The 21,101-nt window shown below is 41.6% G+C and overlaps 1 protein-coding gene across 7 annotated transcripts in view; it reads right to left on the reverse strand.

Moving 5' to 3' along the window:
- The window catches only part of LOC122571507 (nesprin-1), a 109,347-nt gene that overhangs the window by 66,000 nt on the left and 22,246 nt on the right, over positions 1-21,101 (reverse strand). For 5 of the 7 annotated variants that reach the window (XM_043735352.1, XM_043735369.1, XM_043735346.1 and 2 more), the window contains exons 10-25: positions 19,013-20,696; positions 18,777-18,885; positions 17,442-18,486; positions 11,650-17,187; positions 11,261-11,549; positions 10,610-11,129; positions 10,072-10,520; positions 9,772-9,967; positions 9,403-9,477; positions 8,528-8,680; positions 5,830-8,077; positions 4,179-5,490; positions 3,551-3,914; positions 2,514-3,122; positions 1,499-2,284; positions 108-1,268 (exon numbers count right to left, since the gene is read on the reverse strand). In XM_043735352.1, the coding sequence (XP_043591287.1) occupies positions 108-1,268; positions 1,499-2,284; positions 2,514-3,122; positions 3,551-3,914; positions 4,179-5,490; positions 5,830-8,077; positions 8,528-8,680; positions 9,403-9,477; positions 9,772-9,967; positions 10,072-10,520; positions 10,610-11,129; positions 11,261-11,549; positions 11,650-17,187; positions 17,442-18,486; positions 18,777-18,885; positions 19,013-20,696 (16,538 nt within the window). The remainder of the gene's footprint in view (positions 1-107; positions 1,269-1,498; positions 2,285-2,513; positions 3,123-3,550; positions 3,915-4,178; positions 5,491-5,829; positions 8,078-8,527; positions 8,681-9,402; positions 9,478-9,771; positions 9,968-10,071; positions 10,521-10,609; positions 11,130-11,260; positions 11,550-11,649; positions 17,188-17,441; positions 18,487-18,776; positions 18,886-19,012; positions 20,697-21,101) is intronic. The other 2 variants (XM_043735359.1, XM_043735397.1) reach the window with 1 other exon arrangement.

Below are 21,101 nucleotides of genomic sequence, written 5' to 3' on the forward strand. Positions count from 1 at the left end.
TAATAGAAATCTTTAATGAAAACGAAAAGAAAGTTATCGTGCAAAGGAAAGGTTTGATACAAAAATACGCGTATAAAAAATTAAAAAAATTAAAAAGAATACGATACCTGATCGATCAGTTCCTCCAGTTTGTTCCTAACTTCTACTTCTCTCGGCGGAATCTGCACAGGTGGCGCATCCAGAGGACTTCCGGGTCTCGAGACGCAAGCCACCGCAGCTTCGCAAGCTTCGACAGCCAGAGCAAGCCTCGTTTTCTCGCCTTGTAACTTATTATGCAACGTGCGAGCATTTTCGAATCTCTGCTTCGCAATATCGAGAGTATCCAAAGGTGCCTCCATCTCTTGCGCTATTTCCGGCTCATACGCATCCAGATTCTTCATGATACTCTCCAAAGTGTTCTCATATTCCTGGAATTTGACCAACGATTCCGCCAATCGTTTCTTAATCTGCAACGCGGTATTCAATAGAGAATTGTAGCTCTCTTGAACATTTTGAAGTTGCGTTTCGATGACTGTTTTTATCTCAGGATTGGCAGCCACGTATCGATCGATCTGTCCATTTCCTTTCAATTTCAAATCGTCCAGCACACTCGTGTAATTTTCGATTTCTGCAAGCAGAGTTTCGTGCTGTTTAATTTGCGATACCGTTTGCTCTTTGTTCGTGATGTACAGTGAATTGTGGGCCATTAGTTGGAAAGAAATTTGCAACAGCCATTTCTCAGTCTCTTGCAAGGCTGCATGATAAGCGTTGTATTCCTCAATTTCATTTTCGATCAATCTCTTTCTTTCATCGACGTTCTCACTCAGATTCTGCCAACGTTTCGACAATTCTCTCGTACGATCCAGAGGCGTGCTCTTCTTCGCCAGTTTGGACAGTTCGTCAGCTTCTTCCAACAGATGATCTAATTCGGTTTTCTTGCCGCGAACTTCCTCTTGGATGTGCTTGTAACGTTCCAGCATCGTTTTCATGTCACCGAATTCTCCCTTTGTGTCTGGAAGCTCCTGCATACTGTTCTCGGTCTCTTCCAACCAACGTTTCATCTTCCCGTGAGCTTCCGTGTGATCATCCCAACGGTGTAACAGAGACTTGAGCTGAGCTTGAACCGTGTTCAAATCGATGCTCAGTTGCTCCCAGCTGGAAAGAAGTCCCGCCATGTCTGATCTCAGTTGGTCTTGTTGCTCTGGCACTGCTGTGTCTATGGCTTTCGCGTACGCGTTTTGTAATGTTGAAAGTAGATGTTGACCCTCCGTGATTCTTGTTGCGACGATCTACAGACACAGAATAATCAGACACAGGAAAAAGACAATTTTTTGAAAAATCAGCAACGATAAATCAATATTTTCATACGACCAAGGAGAGATTTCTTCTATTAAAAACGAGAGAAACTTCTATTAAGAATTATAACGAGAACTTAGTTTTGACTATTTAAATATTGCGTATTACCTGCATTCTGTGAATCTGTAAATTTTGCGAGCATAAAAATCTATCGATAACACACCTTAATGGTTTCCAATTTATCCTTGGCCCACTCAGCATCCCCAACACCCATGCAATCCTGCACGGATCCTCGAGCAATACGCAGCCAGTCTTCCATTTCCTTCTTCGCCTTCAAGAACTCGGTGTGATCGGATAAATTCTTCTCCACCCTGGAAACCAGTCCTTGCATATCCGTCAACAAAGACGTGTAAGCCGACTGCAATTGCACGGTCTTGTCACGAGCCCAACTACAAGCGCTCATTTCCAACAAAGCTTCGCACTTGTCGTTCAAATCTTCCAAAACAGGCTTCTGTTGAACGGCTTCTTCCACGAGACTTTTGCACCGAATTAAATCCTCCGGGGTTTTGTTCTCTTTCGATTGCTCGTCGTTCACCTTCTTCTGGAAATGATCTATCCATCGTTTCATGCTGTCCAACGCGGTTGTAAATTGAGACCAGCTGGAAATACAGTTGGACAAAGTCTTCTGGGACTCGTGACACTGCGCTTGCAAAGATTTCCAATTTGCTTGCAGCTGTTTCACGTCCTGTTTGATAGCTTCTTGACCTTCGGGACCTGTGCTGGCGATCACTCCATCGCTCAATTGAATCACTTTCGAGATCAAGTTTTCTCCCTTGGGAAGGGAAGCGATGATCTGATTCACTTTGTTCTCCCGTTCGATGATCCGCTCCTTTTCGCCGTGGGTGTCGCAGTTTTGCTGAAGTTCCAGTTTCGTGTGACGAACCCAATCCGCGGCTTCGTTGTGAGCTTGTTGCAGCTTCTCGTGATCGTTCACCTGCTCTTCTAAATTCTAAAAGCAGGAACAGGCAAGTTTATGGTATATTTATAATTGTAATTTCGATTACGCGTTTATATTAATATTCTCCATCTGTTATTTACCAGGTTCGATTAAATCGAGGAAAATTCTTGTATTTTTTCCACTTAAACTTCGAAATAACATCCAAGATTTAATCGACTCAACGCATTTAATTAATATTTATAATAATAATTAATGTTTAATACATTCAATGAATACTCACTCGAATTTTTTCAGCGATCAGCTTGGTCAATTCGTCGTACTTTGCGATGGTAGATTGATAAGGGCCAACGGGTATGCTAGAATCTTCAGCCAAACGAGCCTTCAATCGATCTACGGTTTCACCATGGCCTTGAATATCCCTCTGAACCGTCTTATACTTTTCCAACACCGCTCGTTTTTCACTGAGATCGTTCTTGTACATTTCACCCGGCTGAATCTTGCCCTCGATCTCATCGATCCAATCCGTGGTGAGTCGATGAATTTTGTTCAATTCTTCCAACGCGCTTGCTCTTGCGGCAAGTTTCTGTCTTATGTCTTCCACGTTGACTAACAATTTCTCGAATTCTGTCTTGAGGTTTTCTGTGTCTTCTTGAATCTTTGCCGCGCCATTTTGCTCTGTGTTCATAATCACCTTCTCCTTTAGTTCGAGAGCATAACGCAGCTTGTTCTGGCCTTGTTCCAAGGTTTGTCTGATGGCCTTGCAAGTATGCAGCTTATTGTTCACCTCGGTTAAGGTGCTTGGAATCTCCTTACATTCACTCAGTTTGTCACGAGTTCGTTCGATCCAATCTTGACATTCTTGGTACAGCGTATTGTGCTGCTGATGTTCCTGTAGACGAAAAGGTACGGAGGATTATTTAGGAATTTTGATTGCACTATCCTTGGGATTATACGATAGCAGTTACGGTATCAAATAAGATTAGAATTAATCCGTTGTGTTTTTGGAAAGATATCATAGTGAATTTTAATATACAGCTTGGATATTCAAGTTTCGATTTTTATTAAAAAATAATAAAAAGATATTTTGAAAATCTATCGAATACCGAACCGTAGAAAAATATGTCGTACGAGCAAATAACTTCAAGGTTACTATAGAAGCTTATATTACAAAATAATAGCGAAGAATGTAGACTGCAGTACAAGGAGATGCAGGATAAAATTATTTGAGAATGTGACACTAAACTGTGCAGACATTGTACACTTTTATCCTAATCTCTTAAGCATCTCTAACACTCGAAGCTCAGTAATGGGATATACCTGATAATGTAATTCCAGGCGTCTCATTATTTCTTTAGCCAAAGATAGAAGCGCGTTATACTTGGTCGTCAATTGGGTGATAGCGTTCGAGATTCTGGTGTCCGCGCAAGTTTCCAATAACATCTGAGCCTTCATGTTCAGTCGATCAAGTTCTCTTTGCCAGTCGAACAACGTCTGCAAATGGACCTGGAATTGTTCAAGAACGTTCTTCTTTTCTTCCAAACTATCTTGAAGTTTGTTGAACGATTGCACCAGTTGCTCGGTCTGCGTGAGCCATTCGGTAGCTTCTGAAAATTGGTCCTCGTACTCCGTCCATTTCACTATTCCTACTTCCAGTAAACTCTTCGTGTTGTTCAACGAGTCTCTGTCAAAAGAGATATAGAACTTTGGTATTTAAATAATTAATTCTGGACTGAACATTTAATCAGTGAATTTCTGATTTCTGATTATTGAATTATCGAACTTGTTATTTATTATCAACGTCAACGATGTCGATAAAGATAAAAAAAGAAAAAGGAAAATTGCAAGAAATATATCAAGAAAATTATGGAATACATATGATGTAATTGAAAGTACGTCATATAAATATAAAATATTCTAAAAGTCCGAAACAGATCACGAAACTTACACGTAGCTGTCGTACTCTTCCTGCAGCATCGCAACTTCCTCCTCGATGATCTCCTTGTCCTCCTCGTCGGCGATCTGACACGCCGCGTTCCCTTGTTCCAAAGCATGTTGCAATTTCTTCTGGCCCTCTGGCAGCTCGCTTTGCAGTACTTTCAACTGTGTAATCTTATTCGCCAACGATTCCTTATCCCCAGTAGGTTCTGAACATTTTCCAAGTCTCTCCTTAGCCGCTCTTATCCACTGAATAAATTCGTTTCCACTGTCGATAAACGCCTGATGTTGTTCCACGGTTTCCTTTTGTTTCGCGTACAACTCCTGCGCCTGTTTGCTCAAAGTTTCGTATTTTATTGAAATTTCCGTGGCTGGTGTGGCCTGTCGAAGATCCTCGGCCTTCGTGGTAACCGATTGAATCATCGGCTCGAACGCCACTATATCCTGAACTATACTGTTCGTCTGTCTAAGATTCGCCTTCCTTTCTCCAATAGCCAAGGAACTCAAGCCAGCCAGACCTTTTCTAGCTTTCGACACCTTTTGTTCACAGACTTGTTGCAATTTAGCTTCCCTGTCGTTGATCCATTGTTGCAATTGCAAATACGACGAACTATAATCCGCCCATTGAAGCAGACTCGTCTCTAAATGCACTTTGGTCGTCGAAATCTTCTTCACTAGTCTCTCCCACGCATTTTGAATCTCCTTTAATTGAATGTTTATCTCTTCGCGACCATCTGATCGAGTATTTCTCATTACTTTCTCTCCACAGTTTACTGTCAGATGCACCAAGTTTTGTCCTTCCTCGCGTTTCCTTAATAATTCTTGAATGTTGTCTAATCTGTTCTGTAGCTCTTCTCGACTGCTAGTGGACGCTGCCTCGGTCCCTTTGCGAATGATTTGCTTCGCGTTTTCGATCCAGGCACAAGTCTTGGCCAAATTAGCTACGTATTCTTCGTGCTGAGCCAAGTTAGTTTCCACTTTGTTCAGAACGTCTTTGGCGAGATTCACTTGAACCTGATAGCGCGAGTTTAAGTGACGAAGTTGGTTGTTTATGTAGGTGTCCAGGTTAGACGATAGAAGACTGGATGCAGTCTTGTTGAATTTATCGATTTGTTCTTGTCTCTTTAATAGGTTTTCCAGTATTTCCTTTACTTCTTGTACTTGTTTCTTTTTCCCTGCTACGTTTGACAAGAGAGAATTCTTCTGCGCCTTTATCAGGATGTCGAACTGCTGTAACCAATCGCTTATTCGCTCGTATTCGTCCTTGTAGTCTCTCCATTGACTCACGGTTTGTTCCAATTGATCCTTTTGTTGCTTAATTTCTGTGGAATTGAACAAAATAAATCGTCCTTAATGTAACATGGAAATTTTCAGTGTCATGCTACGGTCTTAGAATTCTTCGTATTTCAATTTCGCTTTAGTTTCTAAAGAAAAGTCATTGAAATGTAATTGGAACAAGAATTAAATATGAGAAATGTTTTCGAATGTAAAAAATTGTCTAACGATAGAAAATATTCGTCGGCATTGCAACTAGCTTCATGAAAAATCAGTTGGTACACCAAAGCTTCGATCCTAAGATTAAACCCTGCGATACCAAACTCTAAAAATTCTCGAATCTTTCAAAATCTTCGAATCCTTTAAAAATCTCTTAATAGACTTACCTCTGAAAAGCTCTTCGAAACTCTGAGTTAAAGCTTTCACCTCGTTCATTATAATCTCCTGACCCTGAGGACTCGTACTCGCGCAGACGACCTTGCCAGTATGCTGAAGATGTTCCACCAAGAGTTCACCCTGAGCCTTCTTATTCAACAAACTCTCCAATGGAGCCACAGCATTTTCAATAGCCAATTTATCGCTTAATGGCCTCTGTTTCATCGATGGAATCTTTTCACGAGCTCGACTCAACCAATTGATAATATCGTCGTGCGCTTCTTTGTACAATCTGTGATCCTTATATTGTTCTTCTCGCTCGGTTAACAGCGATTTAATCTTCTCGAACAACGTGTCGAATCTGTTCAAGATGCTCTGTGCCTGGGACGCAGCTAGACCTTGAGGACCACTGGCGATCATTTCAGCCACCTTGATCTTCAGACTATCCACCTCGATATTCTCGCATCGAACTTTCTCTTCCAAGGCCTTGATACGTTCCAACTGACACCTCTTTTCAGACATTGTCGTTTGGAACGGCAAGAATTCGTTCAAAGCAGACTGCATATAATCAACAGTTTTATTCATCGATTGTATCTGTTCTAGAAGACCAGCCCACTTATTGATAGAATCATCTAAGTTGGTCTTGGTCTCCAACATCTTCGAGGCTAGTGCGCTCCATTGTTCCTGTAATTTTCCAACAGCATCGTTGATAGCCTTGTGTCCAGTTGGTGCTGTGTTTGCTAAGACAGCTTGAGCTAGTTCTACGATCCCTTGAACCTTGGCGAATCCATCTTCCTTGTACAACAATAGATCCTGAATTACCTCCATCTTGTTCTCTAAATCTTTCTGAGAGGATGCACCCAGGTCAGAGCAGTAAGCTAGCTTCTTCCTAATGTCATCCAACCATCTGGTGCACTCTGCCACTTGATTGTCGAATTCTTGATGAGTGGTCACGTATTGGTGCCAACGACTGTTCAGATCCTTCACTTTGTTCGATATCTGTTGATACTTGATGCTTAACTCTGACATATGTGTGGTACGAGACGTGATATTCTTGTGAAGTTGTTGAGCTTTCTCGGAGACAGCATCTATTTCTAGTTCTTTCGCGCGAACCTGTCCTTGGAGTGTGCGCAGAAGCTCCAATTGGTCCTTCTTCTCTTGCAAGGTAGCCTTCAAGTCGACCGCGTGGAGTTTGGTATCAGTTTCTCTCATCCAGGCGAGGCATCGTTCTTTCGATGTTTCGAACTCGTTCCACTGTTGAAGCTTGTTTTCTAGACCCTCTATAGTAGACTTGACAGCAGTGACCAAACTTTCCCATTCTTGCTGCGAGGAGTCTATCTGCGAACGAATGTTAATCTGACCAGATTCCAGGGTTCCTGGAATCACCTTTTCCCCTAGGATTCTTATCTGTTGAACTCTCGGTTTGTCCTCTGGTAAACTCTGCAATAAATTCTTCAGTCGATCCAGGTTCGTGTGAAGGGACACCCGTTCTAATTCCGTGTCACCCCAAAGAATAACTGCATTGTGCGTCGCGTCTAACCACTCGTGAGTGTCGAGCACAGCCTTGCTGTACTGTTGGTGATCACTGACTATGCCTTCGTACTTTTCAACGAACGCAGCAGCTCGTTTCAACACCGTAGCGTGTCTTTCGTTCAGTTTCTTCAGCGTCTGATGTATTTTGTCAGTAGAGTCTGGTAAATTATCAGCTTTATCGCGAAGATCGAGTAAATCTTGTTGATGAGACTGAATATCGTGCAAGAATGAACGATAGATTTGCAACTGAGCTCGTTTCTCGTCCAGTGTGGTTTTCAATTCGATTTCTGGTTTTAGTTGAGTCTCGACAGTCTTCAGCCAGTTGTCGAATGACTCGTTGGACTCGTCGAATCCGGACCAACGTGAGATCTTTGATTGTAACTCTCGTTCGGTCGACGCGATACTGTCGTACAGTTCTTCGAAGGCTTGTTGAAGATCTAACAACTGTTGACGAACGATCTCTCTGCCGTCCATGCCTGTGGTGTAGTAAAGACGTTCTCCAGCTTCCACGGTGTTGTTTATTAAAAGAGTTGCCGAAGATTGACGAGCCAGAAGATCCTTCAGCGTTGCTACGTTCGAGGTTAGCTCTTGAAGAGTGCCGCTGAGATCGTCTTTGATGGATTGATAAGTAGTTCTGGTGTTTGCTAGCCATTCTGAACACTGTTTGTAGCGCTCCAGATAGGCTGCGTGGTCTGCCACTGCTTGTTCGCATTTCTTTACCAATTCCTGTGATTTTTTAAACAATTGCCAGCTTTAAATTTGAACGATGTAATATATAATTGTCGTGGAAGCGTTAGAATATTCTTAGAAGAAATGTTTGGGAATAGAGTAAATGATAAATATGTTTGACTAAATTAGATGACGTTTTTTCTCGATAAATCAGAATTTCTAATTAAATAATTCGTTGCTCCAAGAATTTCTATGAAATTACGACGGATAGACGAATTAGAATTTTAAGATTGTTCTTAAATTGTTCACAGAATTTTAATCGCGCAGATTATAGAACTACTTGTCGAAATTATAGACTTTATAATTTTATAAAACTTGTAAAAGACCTGTTAAAGGTTTCTAGCGAAATTATTGATCAATAATTGAATTATTGTTTGTATAACTTACGTTTAAAGATAAATGTTACCTTATAATTATGAGTATTAACATGCAATTTTTGATATTCACCTTAGCAGTCGCTTGAATAGATTGGAAACGCGAGGTGATCTGCTGAACGTTGGCTGAGAACCTTGTTTCCCCACTAATTTGCATCAGTTCGGAAGATTCGTCGCTCATCTTGTCGAACTCGGCCTCGTTCTGCCGGAGATTCACGATCAACATCTATGGAACAGAAATCTCATTGGAATCCCACGATACTTCATATAGGAAGCTTTCGTCTTTAAATTTCGTGTACTTTATCGAACAAACTAATTAAAAGGTGTGTACTGATTAGGTAGCTTCCCGTCTTTCTGAAACTACCTTGAACTCACAGAGGTAACACGCATGTTTGTTTGTATGTTTGGGAATGTTCATGTACAGATGGTTAATGCGAATTCAATCAACTAGTCATGGATTTTTTCGCGTGCCATGACAACGCAATGTAGGGGCTTGGAAACACGATTCTTCGATCAAACGTACTCAAAACAACACGTTTGCATGCATCGAAGTAAAACAGGAGATAAGAAGAAAATTTATGTGTGTTAAAGTATCTACTCGTAAAACGTTTAAGAAAAAACAAGTGTAAGTATGATAGTGTGAAAAGTGAGTGTACAGTGTATCGAGTTCTTGAAACTTACCCCAATGCTCTTATAAAATCATTTTCAATATACATACATATATATATATATATATACATATGTAATATTTTCGATTTACATCACACTAAACTAAATCGTTGAGAAAAGAAGAGAAGAAAAAGAAAGAGAGAAAAAAAGCAAAAAGAACGATTAGAATATAGAGAGAAAGAAGAAGAAGAAAAAGAGAAGGAGACAGTAACGAGAGACCAATTGACAAAAAAGCGTTCACAACCCTGATCGAACAAATTTTTTCGATGTTTCTCTTACTTGGTCCAGGTGGTCTCCTAGGGCCACCAGTTCCGTCACTTCCGTGTCCCACGATAAGGCGGTTTTTTGCAGTGCCTAAGAAAGTTTTCCAAAATACAATGCCTGATCCTGTATACCACTTCATCTCTCTCGTATCTTTTCCTCTTCTTGATTAAAAATCAAAAAATCTCCGCACCGTTCGCGCGTTATTCGCAAAAAGAAACAGAACGCGTTCGTAGTGTGACTTTGCGCAATGAAAGTTAATTTTTCGACGAAACGTTGAACTAATCTTTTAATTAGAATAATCTGCTCTTACAGATGTAAGCCTGTATGGTGTACATACGTTGCAAGATACAACTGTGGTCTTTATTTTAGATTATAAAGTATTACCTGATATTTCTCGAGTTGTTCTTGTTTCTCTTCAAGAGAGTTCTTTAGGGAGTAATTCTTCAAAGACGACTCCGCATCCGCCAACCAAGCTAATAAACGTTCCAAAGAATTTTCGTACTCGCTCCATTGCTGGATCCTCTCCTCGATGCATCGAATAATGTCGTTTACCGTAATGGCGAATTTCTTATGCTCGAATCTGTAACATAAATATTCATTTTACCAAGAAATTTTAACTCGTTTAATCTCATTTGAATCTCAACTCGAATACAGTTAACGATAAACTAATAAAATAAATCTTGCCTCAACGAAGCCAGGTCTCTTTCCATAGATTCTAACGATCTAGGTGATAAGTTGGATGCACTCTGAGCCACATGTTCGCTAAGAATATCCAATTTTAATTCTCCTTCCCTCTGGCCGTCTTGAAGCTCCATGATCTTGGCCAGTTGAGCTTGAAGAGCAGCTTTGTTGCCCGTGTAGTCGCTGTAATTGGTCAGTTGTTCCCATTGTTGTTTCTGATAGTCTTGATAGGATTTCTGAAGATCGTAAAATTGTTGGAACGTGTCTAGGAGAGTCTCTAGGTTGGCTATATTCTTTTGTGACATTTCAACCAAGTCCTCGTATCTTCCAGAAACCGAAGCAGCTTTCTGTTGAGCGTCTGATGGCGCTTGGACTGCGTACGTCAGTGCATTTGCCTTTTCAGACACACCCTCGATGATGCGTTTGTATGCCAGAATTTCCTGGTGCATTCCCTATAACAGATAACAACATTTTATTATCGACAACAAGCCTTGTTACCTTTTTCATTTTTAAAACAAAACGAGAAAACAACTAAAAGCACCTTGCTCTTCAACAACTTGGATTTAATTTCCTGAAGAGAAGACCACGTGATCGTCGAGTCCTGTTTCACGGATCTCTCCATAGTGTCTAACCAAGCCAAAATCTGTTGCAAAGTTTCCTGATAATTGGTCCATTGCAAAGACTGAGCATCCTGTTTCTTCTGTTGCTCATCTATGCCTTCTACAAATTTGTCCCATCGTTCTCGAGCCTGCCTTAGTTCGTGACGAATAAGTTCCCTTCCCTGGGCAGATGTGTCAGCAAGGATCCTCTCCCCAAACGATATCAAGCTTCCTAATCGATGTTCACCTTGCTCTTTCTCAGCTAACAATATCTGTAAACGAGAGACTCTCTCTTCGAGATTTCCACCTGCCTCGTCTTTCTTCAGACTGGCCAAACTTTGTTCCAATTGAGTCAGCCACGCATCCACAACCTTCAGTTTCTCTTCATAAGCCCGATGATCGTCTAGAATACTCTGACACCTCGTCACTACTTCTTTGCTAAGGCCATGCAATAGTTGGTATCTGAAATTTCCATTTGAACAATTTCATTGAAACTCTCGATTTCATCTTTTCGTAAAAATAAATATATATATACATAAAGATCTAGATTTGGCGACAATGAAAGATTTCGATTCTTGTTTGAACAGTTTTACCTATTGCTAATTTGCGAGATCATGGGTTTGATACGTTCAACGCCGCTCGCGTGTAGTAGACTATGAGACTTGTCAACGAACTCGTCTATATTCGATTCTTCCTTCAGTATGGCGTCACGCTTCTCTTTCAAAGCTTTCAAACGAGCCTCCTTGTCCTGCAAAGTTGGTTGTAATTGTTGGTCTCTAAAGGCAGCTTCCATCGTGCTGAACCATTTTGTATGCGTTTCCAATTTGTCTTCGAAGTCTTGCCATTTCTGAAGGGCTGTCTTCTGCTTTTCTTCCACAGATTCTACACGGCAAAAAAGAAGGAAATGGGACAATTGTTTAAATGATGTAAATCGTAAAACTAGACATTATGGATATAAGAATTTTATTTAAATTGCAAATACCTATTTCGCTTAAATATTGACGAAGGTTGCTTTCCAAAACGGTGATCTCTTTATTGATGGCGTCCCATCCTTTCGGCGCGGTTCTTTTAACAACCGTATCACTAAGTTCCTTCAACTTTGCAAGCTGTTCCGTTCCCTGCATCTGATCGTCCTTCAACGTCGCCAGAGTAGCTAATCTTCTACTAATATCTGTTCTTTCTCCAGTGACATCGTTGCATTCTGCGAGCTTGTCTCTTTCGCCATTCAACCAGTCAGAGAAGTTCTTCACTTGCAGGTTAAACCTATGATGTTTCTCCACGCAATCTTCCAAATTTTCCAACAAATCTTTCGATTTCGCTACTATGTTATGGAACAACTGTTTAATAGAAGGTAGAAAAACGTTGAGAGAGGTGTCTTTGGTCTGATCCACCAACTGCTGAGCTTTATCACAAACAGACTCTACCAGGGACTGATGAGACATAATTTCTTGGTGCATAATCTTATGATTCTGTAACTGTGCTCGTTTCTCTTCCAAGGTACACTTTAATTCTGTATGTTGATGCATGGCACGTTCCACGTCTCGAAGCCAGGCAGTCAATTGCTCGTGGGACAAGGAGAACTCGGCGAATTGCATCAGGCACTGGTCCAATTTCTGCGTAGTGCTTTGCAAATCTTCAGTGAATCCATCCCACAGAGTTCTCAAGTTTCTCAATTGTTGTCTGATAATCTCTCTACCATCGGGAGACGTATGAATATATAATTTCTCTCCGAGATCTACGACAGACTCGAATCTAGCGTTCTCCTTCGTTCTAGTATCGCCAAGGTCACGAATGAGCTTCTGTCTACTTTGCAACACGGACAAATCGCCCACGATTTCGCTGTGCTTCTTCAATTCCGATTGAATGTCCGTGATCCATTGCAATAATTGATTGTATTTCACATTGAAGGTATTGTGCTCCTTTACGAATTGTTCGTACCGCATCACGGTTTCTTTTATTTGGTTCTTGATAGCCTGATACTTGGTAGATTGTCTGGAAGCTCTAGTGGCCAGGTCTGCTTCAGCCTCGATACTTTGACTCTTCTCAATGGCAGCGTTAAATTCAGCTCCTTTCGCGATAATGCTCTCTTCCAAGGACTTTAGCTTCTGTAAATGAGCCCTCTTTGCCTCCTCTGTACTCTTCAAACTTTGATCCTTCAATTGTGTCTCCATCTGCTTGATCCAGGCTTCCAAGTCTTCCACAATCTTCTCAAATTCGGACCACTGGTCGAACATATGCCTCAACTTGTCTCTAGAGGCTATGGATCTCTTCAGGAAATCTTCCCATATCTTTTTCTGTTGCTCAAAGTTAGACAACAAAGCTGGATGACCTGGTAGAGAAGTTTGCTCAAGAACGATATTCAATTGTTCGTTACAGTCAGCCAGAGTTCGATCCCCTTCCGCTTTCAGTTGAAGAAGATTCTCGATAGCAGTGATTTTAGTCTCTGCCGTGTCACGTTCCACCGAAAAGTCCTCGATTATAGGTGTTCCCTCGTTGATTACCGTATTGATCCAATCCCGAGTCTTCTCGAACGTCTGAAGATACGCTTCGTGGTTAGAAACGTATTTCTCCGCTATATTAATTCGTCCTTCAACTTCATTAGACAATTTTTCATGGGCTTCGATCACGTTGCCCAACATTTCACTAGCATCGTCATCAGGAGCTGAGCTTAGTCTATCTTGCAGCTGTTGAAGAATATTCTTGTGCACGCTAACATCTTGTGCTACAGCTCTATATAGATGAAGAGTCAGCTTCTTCTCTTGTAAGGTTGGTAATAATTCCTGTTTCTCTCCTAATTTATTCTGCGCGTCTACCAGCCATTGTTTCACTTGAGAGAATTTATCCTCGAACGAAGACCTGTGCATCATGTCGCTCTCTATTCTTTTATAAATCACGTTAGCACGGTCCGCCATTGCGTCCACGCGGTTACGGAAGTTCCTCAACTCGGTTCTGATCGTTTCTCTCTGGTCCGGCGTGACCCTAGCGAACAAAGTTTCGCCAGCTTCCGCAGTTTTGTTTAATATGGCTTGTCCAACTTCACGTCCTTCGGCGAAAGCTTTCAGTTCTTTCAACCGCGACTGATAGAAAGTTATAGGCTTTGGTCCGGTGATTTCGTCGAAGGCTTTCAAAGTTTTTTCAGCATTTTCGATCCAAGCTTCGAGTTTCTTCTTATTAGCAACATACTGATCCCTGTTCTCTTTTAACTCTTTAAGTCTGTCCAAATGTTGCGCCAGGAACTTCAACACGTAATCGTAACGTGTATTAAGATGGCTGATGTATTGATTCACTCGAGATTCAGAACTAACTCTGGTGATGTCTTCAGCTAGAGCAGTCAGGTCTTTCAGTTCACTTTGATACTCCATCACTGCCTTCTGTACTTGACTCATTTCTGCAATCTTCTGTTCGATATCGTCTAAATTAAGTAACGCAGAAGCTTCGGCTCTGATTCTGTTCTCGTTCTCCTTCAACCAGGACAAAACATTCTCTGATGTAAGTTCGTAACGTTGCCATAGAGCGATGTTTCTTTCTAGATCATTCTTGATCTTATTGTAACTACTCTTCAGGGATTCCAAGTCACTCTCCACCTTGTCACGTTCCGTTTTTAAGCCGGTCATCGTTTCGGCGCTTTCAACAGATGCTAGAAGCTTCAAGGAGTTGTCAGTGTCTTCTTTCCTGGCGGTGCAATCGGCAATTCCAGCTTCCACGTCCATCAGGGACGCCATTTTCACTTCCAGATTATAACGATCGCTACTTTGTTCAGGCTCGCACCAAGCTACTTTTTCTTTAAGCGTCGCTACCATACGTTGAAGAGCACCGAACTTTTCGTGGTATAGTTTAGTTAAGAAGGCCACCAACGTTGCTATCACTTTATTAGCATGACTGGCCACGCCATCTCTTCGGAGCTGAAGAGCCTGCAATTCCTTTGGCAAACTGGACTTGGAAATGCTAGGATACTCCGTAGACATCTTCGTCAGTGTCTCCTCAACTTTAGACAGAGCGTAATCACATTCTTCCAATTCTGTTTTTAATTCCTGGCATTTATTGATACGACCAAGAATCTTGGTGTTTTCGCCGGTCAAATCGTCGCATTTGATAATGTCTTCGCGAATTTTCGATATTACGTCACCACATCTCTTCAGCTCCTGTCTAATCGCTCTTTCTCTTTCGTTTAACGTACACGTCAAAGATTCCAGTTTATCCGCCGAACTTTTAACCACCTTGAACTGATCGTCCAACAATTTATGAAGAGAACTCAAGGTAGGAATATCGGAATCGTTGTTCGATTTCACTAATTGTTCAATTTTGGTGACGATGTTCTGATACAATTGTTGATAACCAGGCAACTCCTCTCTGTATCTGATCAACCTGGCTTGACAGTTCTCTGCGTCCATCAAACGCTCAAACGCAGTGGTCAAAGCGTCGTTGGTATTATTGAGCCACTTGATAAGTTCAGATTTCGATTCTTCTATTTGCTTCCAGATGATTACCTGAGTCTCGTAGGTTTGTAGCTTTTCACTAATATCGTTGAAAGTATCTTGATATCGCTGTCGGACATCGGTTAAGTCGTTTTCGATTAGCTCGGAATTGAATCTGGGCATCAAAGAAGCTTCCTTCGTCAACTGTTGCGCCTTAGAATCCATTTTGTCTAAGAAATGTCTGCCCTTCTTCAACATTTCCAAAGCTTTCTTGTGCTTCTCTAACGTGATATTCGCTTGAGTAACGTCATAAGAAACTCCTTTCACTGATTGATACAAACTGGTCGCTTCTTTGATAGATTTTTCCACTTTCTCTTTAGCTTCTTCGTAATCTTTCCAGTCGGTGTTCATGTCAGCGTATTTCTTCCTTTGCTCTCGAAGAAGCTCGTTAACCTTCTCCCAATTAGCATCCACAGAAGATAAAACAACTTGAATATTGGTCGTCGATCTCTGGTCCTCTTTCATCAAGGAACTTCCTTCGAAATGAAGAATCTCTTTCTCCTGTTCTCTCTTCTGATGCTCTTCGATTAATCGATCAATCTTCTCCACGGCAGGAGCCAACTGTTTGCAGCAGTCAACGTTGTAAACCGTCTCTTGAAGAGCAGTTTGGGTGTTCAATATCTTCTCCGTGATAGTTTGTTGAAGTGTTCTGAAATTGTTCCACCTGGCGCCAAGATTCTCTAGTCTGTCGCGTTTCGCGGATATCTCGTTCTGTAGAGCTAAGGCTTTGTTCTCTAAATCATTTAACAAACCCGATGCGGACAGAGGTTTTCCCTGTTTGTCTCTGATCTGAATTCCAATGGCAGTGTCAGGTAAAACATGTTGTTTCCAGGCGTCTATCTTCTCGTATATAGTCTGCAATTCCGAGGAGAATCTCTCCAAGTCAGCAATAGTAGGTTTTCTAGCCTCAGCTTCGTATTTACAGTGACTTAACTGAGCATTGGCGTCGTTCAACCAACTCAACATTTCTATCCATTTCTCCAATCCCTTCTTCTTCTGTTGCAAGTCGTCGCCTAATGCTTTATACTTCTTCTCTAGATCTACGTAAGTGTCAACCAAAGCAGCTTTAGCTTTTATGGATCCTTTGGGACATATCACCTTTACTTCTTCACAGATAGCTTCCAAACTGGGCTGTTTCTCGGAGTGTTCCTGAATGTACGCGTGCACAGCCTGAAGATTGGTATCAACGGTATCAACAGTTGCATCGCTGATCTCAGCGACATTCGATCTGAGTCGTGACATCCAGTTCTCCAGATCGGTGATCTTCATCTGGAATTCCTGGCGAGCTAACAGAGAATCAGAGACGCGATTGATCTGCAATCTGACCGTGTCAGCCAGCTTACTGACTCTGGATTTGATGTCTGATACACGAGCTTTCAAGTTGGTCGCTCCTTCCAAAGATAAACCGTGACTGATATGATCAGACACTTGGGTCAACGATATCAATTGAGCTTGATGATCGGATATTGTCTTGTTGAAGTCCTTCAATCGAGTCAGCTCTTTTTCTAAGACCGATACCTCCGGTGTTTCGGTGTTTGGTTCTATGAGAACGGTTCTCTCGGATTTTTCCAACCATTCGTTAAATTCTTTGATCTCGGATTCAAAGCTGTTCCACGAAGTGACTAGCTTGTCTAATTTCGTGGTTGTTTGGACTGCTATATCGTGTACTGCGTTCCAACGAGTATGAACAGCATCCACTTCGTCGGAGGCTGATGTTTTCCCTGATATTCGCTGGCTGACCAAGGATAAATCTTGAATTTGAGGGAAGTGCTGTTGACATCGTGTTTCGAATGCTCTGGCGGTTTCTAACATTTGAGCTGCTTGCGGCAGAGTCGTAGGTTTGCTGCCTATGGTGGCTGCTTTTGACTCAGCTTCTTCGATCCAAGGTTTCAATTCTTTGATTCCTTTCTCGTACTCTTTCCAAGTTTCCAGGTTCTGCACGGCTGTTTGACGTTGGACTACGATACTCTTTTGAAGAGTTTCGATGCTCTTCTCCAGGCTTATGATGTCAGCGCGCAGCTGCTTTCCAGGACCGCCAGTTTCACCTGAATATGCAAATAAATTATTTGTAAATTATTTATGACTATCTATTTTATACAGAAAAGTTTTAGTTTTAGAAAGAAAAACAGGAAAAGTTTATACAGGCTGTTTCAATTTTTTGCTACCAAATTTTTCGACATACTCTACGAGTATAAATGAGAAAGTTGTTTGAAACTTTATTAAAACATGATAAAAATACTATCATGAAGAAATTTGAAAGGAAAAATATATCAAAAGATAATGAAAGTTTCGTTCGTACCTTTCACCAGTTTCTCTGATTCCTCTTCGAGGAATTTCAACGTCCTGCTTCTCTCCTGAATATCTTTCTGCAAGATCTCAGTTCTATAAACCATTTCTTCGGGTGTGGTTGCCAAGTTTTCAGCATCTGCAATCGATTGAGGCGCACTTTGTTGCGTCCATAATTGCAATTCGTTCAATTTCGCCTGGAACTTGTTCCACCTGGTACTATGCTCCTGCAGATAGACAACCTTCTCCTGTACGGTCTTCAGAGTAGTCTCCACTCGTTTCTCAGTTTGAGTGATCTCTTTCTTCAATACTTCCCTTCTTTCAGGTGGTGCAATCTCTGTCAAATGACTGTACGTCTCTTGCAGCTTCTTCATCATCTCTTCGGTAGACTTTCTCAATGTGGAGCTAAAGTCTTGCTTACTCTGAAGGTCGGATGATACCTGGGATGCTTCGTAATAGGTAGTCGACTCGATTTTTCTCAATTCTTCCTCAGCTTGCTCGATTAATCTCATGATCTCCTCTTTCTGTTGCAGGTAAGTGTTCCACAACTTCTGCGAGCTCTTCAGAGACTTCAAGGTCTCCACGCTCTGACCATAAGTATCATTCCAGCTTGATTCTAATTGCTGAACCTCCAAGGACACAAATGGAGGCGCGTGTTGGTCTTTCAAAAGATCTTTACCACGTTGAAGCATGCTCACGATATTTGATCTCTGTTGTTCCAACTGATTCAAACGGCTTTCCTGATGAGTAACCGCGGTCTGCAAGGTCTCCGGGATTTCAGACACTACGTCGACCTTCGATTGATCTTTGACCTTGTGCAAAAGAGTGCACACCTCGCGCACTTCTTTTCTGTACGTGTAGCTTTTTGAATAGATATCGGTTTTCGTCATGGTGATTTCTATGGTTGGTATGAGGTTCTTATAACGAGTAATCAACTGTTCCAGACGGTTCTGCTCTGAAAGGGCTTCGTGATCTGAACGATTGGAAGTCAGGCTATCCAAGGTTTGCACCAACCATTTCATCTCTTCCCGCTTGCTGTCTGCTTCTCTACATATTTTCTGTCGAATAATTTGAAGAAAATTATTGTAACACGATACATTTATCTTGGATATTGTAGCGTGAGGTTTTTATATTGAATTTTCATGGTGGAGTGTACGTGATCGTACTTACCGTTAAAACTTGAACCTACGTCCAGTGTAAGCAACACAAGAAGAGAATGAAGAAGAAATGTTTAAATACAACGTGTGTGGTGAAGAGAAAATTTCATGCTTCGCGTTAACAATGCCTTGTAATGCACTCGTCTAAATTTCTATTATTATTTAAGAGTAAGAATAGGAATGATCCTTACCTGGAATACCGTTTTTTCTGTTTCGAACTCCTCCAGCGTATTCACCTCGTGCAGAATAGTCGCCAGGTTACTGTCTACATGGTCCATCCATCGTACCATCTCGTCAAATCTGAATCGACAATTCGTATATGAATAAAAATTCACGAAGATAGCAAAAGTTCGTAAAAAAGGAAATCTGAATAAAAAATATTCGTAAAAAGATAATTCGAAGAATGGAAACTCTTCGCGGTACTTACTTTTTCTTATAGGCAGCCCACTGCTCAGGCACTTGTTTCAATTGTTCCCTCAAACGTTCCACTCTCTGAGCGGAATCCTCCCACAGGCGTTCAGCATGTTGCGCAGCCTCGGACAAGCTAGTATCGTTAGGTATCAGCTGGCTATAAGCATTGCTGATCTTCTTCAAAGTCTGCAGACACTTCTCTACTTCCAGAACTGTACCACGGTTCACGAAAAACTCTTTATTCCTCTGCAGTATATTCTCAACATTGTCATTCTTCATCAAAGCCTGCTGTTCCGAATTCACCTCCACCTCGATCTCCTTCAGGTACTGCAGGAACGTGGTTTCATCCAGGCGAAACTCGAGTCTCATTAAATGAAGAGGAGCGAACGTCAACACCTCCTTCCAACGTTTCTGAAGTGCTTCGACAGCTTCCAAAATAGGAGCTTGCTTCTCAGCAGGCAGAATATTCTTCAAGTCTTGTCCAGCGTTCACAAAGTCTTGGATCCACTTCTCATTTACATTGCTAAAGAAGTTCTTGTGATACTCTATAGATCGTCTATTATCGGTATGTTTGTCATTCATCATGGTTTCAGCGACCGACAGCCACTCACAGACCTGTCGTTCGCATTCTTTGAACCTGGTCCAGCACCTAACAGCTTCCTGAAGCCGTTGTTCCAATGCCTGGGCCGCCTGAGACACTCGATTGAACCGTTCGTTCAATTCTCTCAAGGTTCTGCCACCTTCCGCAGTAGCTACATCCGCGTGACTGTCCACAGACTTCACTATACTGGAGAACACTTTGTTCTTAGACTCCAGCATGGATTTGTAGTAGAGAGTTCTCGAGAAGAAGGCTTTGTGCCGCTCCAACTGGGCCAAAATATGCTCTCTACCACCTGATAAGTCGACGTTGGTCAACATTCTCTCTGCTTCGTCCAACCAGGTAGCTATTTCCTTCTGGCCAGCTTCTAGAGACTCCTGCTGAACCAGAAGTTGATGGTACAGGTGCAACTGCATCGGTATTAAGGCTCTTACTTTAACCAGCGCCTCCTTCTCTTTCTTCAGGGTGTTCATCATTTTGTCCACTTCGTCTCGAGATAAATCTTGAATGAGTGACTGGAACTTTTTGCTGATACTCTTGAAAAGATCTTCGATTCCTTCTACTTCGTTATGGAAGACTTGCAGCTTCTCACCGTAGGCCTTGATCTTCTCGGTTGAGGTTAGATCAGTAGCTGATAACGCCAATTCAACGTTCCTCAGCCACTTTTGTAAAGTTTCCACGCCCTGTCTGTAGTCTTTTCTATTTCGTATCACGTCTCCAGCGTGCATGTACTGCTTCGCTTCCTGGAACAGCGAATCCCATCTAGAAGCGAGACTCGTGTAACGTTGCTTCAATTGCAAGGCGACTGGTTCGTCGGATGTGGCGATTAAGAACGTCACTGTGTCCGACAATTGTTGGTGTTTGTCTTTCCACACGCTGATATCTTGGAAGAATTCCATTTTGTCCTCTTCGGGAAGGTTCAAGGCAGGTTCAGCACGGTTCAACCAAGTCACGAACTCATCGGAGATTATGTTCCAGCGACGCCAATAAGCTACCACTTCCTCAAGCATGCTTTGCACGCAACGCAGATCCATGGACACGCTTTTCCACTTGTCGCTGGTCTCTCGCATGAAACGATCGATGCTCGCGCTTTCTTCAGTGTCTAGGGCATAGCAAAACAGATATTTGCAGAGTAAACGTTTGTCCACGATAGGGATTTATAACTTTCAATCGGTATCGTTGAATCGTAGATGATTGACGATAATTTAAGACAATTATTATTTAATCTTAAAGTACTCCGTATTCATTTTGTATCGTGTGTTTTACCTAATAAAGACTATCAATCGTGGTGACTTACGATCTAACGATTGTTACTAATATCTCTATTTAAACTGAAAAAAATTTTTCTAATTTAAATCAGAACCAATGGTAATCATTTTGGTATTACTAGAGAAAACCGTACTTTCGTCTCTCCACTTTTAATAACAGACGCTAAACATCGGATAAATAAATAAAATTAATTGAAAAAATTGAGAATTTGTAAATTTTAATGGGCAAATGTCGTCGC

The sequence above is a fragment of the Bombus pyrosoma genome, linkage group LG1, assembly GCF_014825855.1.
Source record: "Bombus pyrosoma isolate SC7728 linkage group LG1, ASM1482585v1, whole genome shotgun sequence".
Lineage (NCBI taxonomy): Eukaryota > Metazoa > Arthropoda > Insecta > Hymenoptera > Apidae > Bombus > Bombus pyrosoma.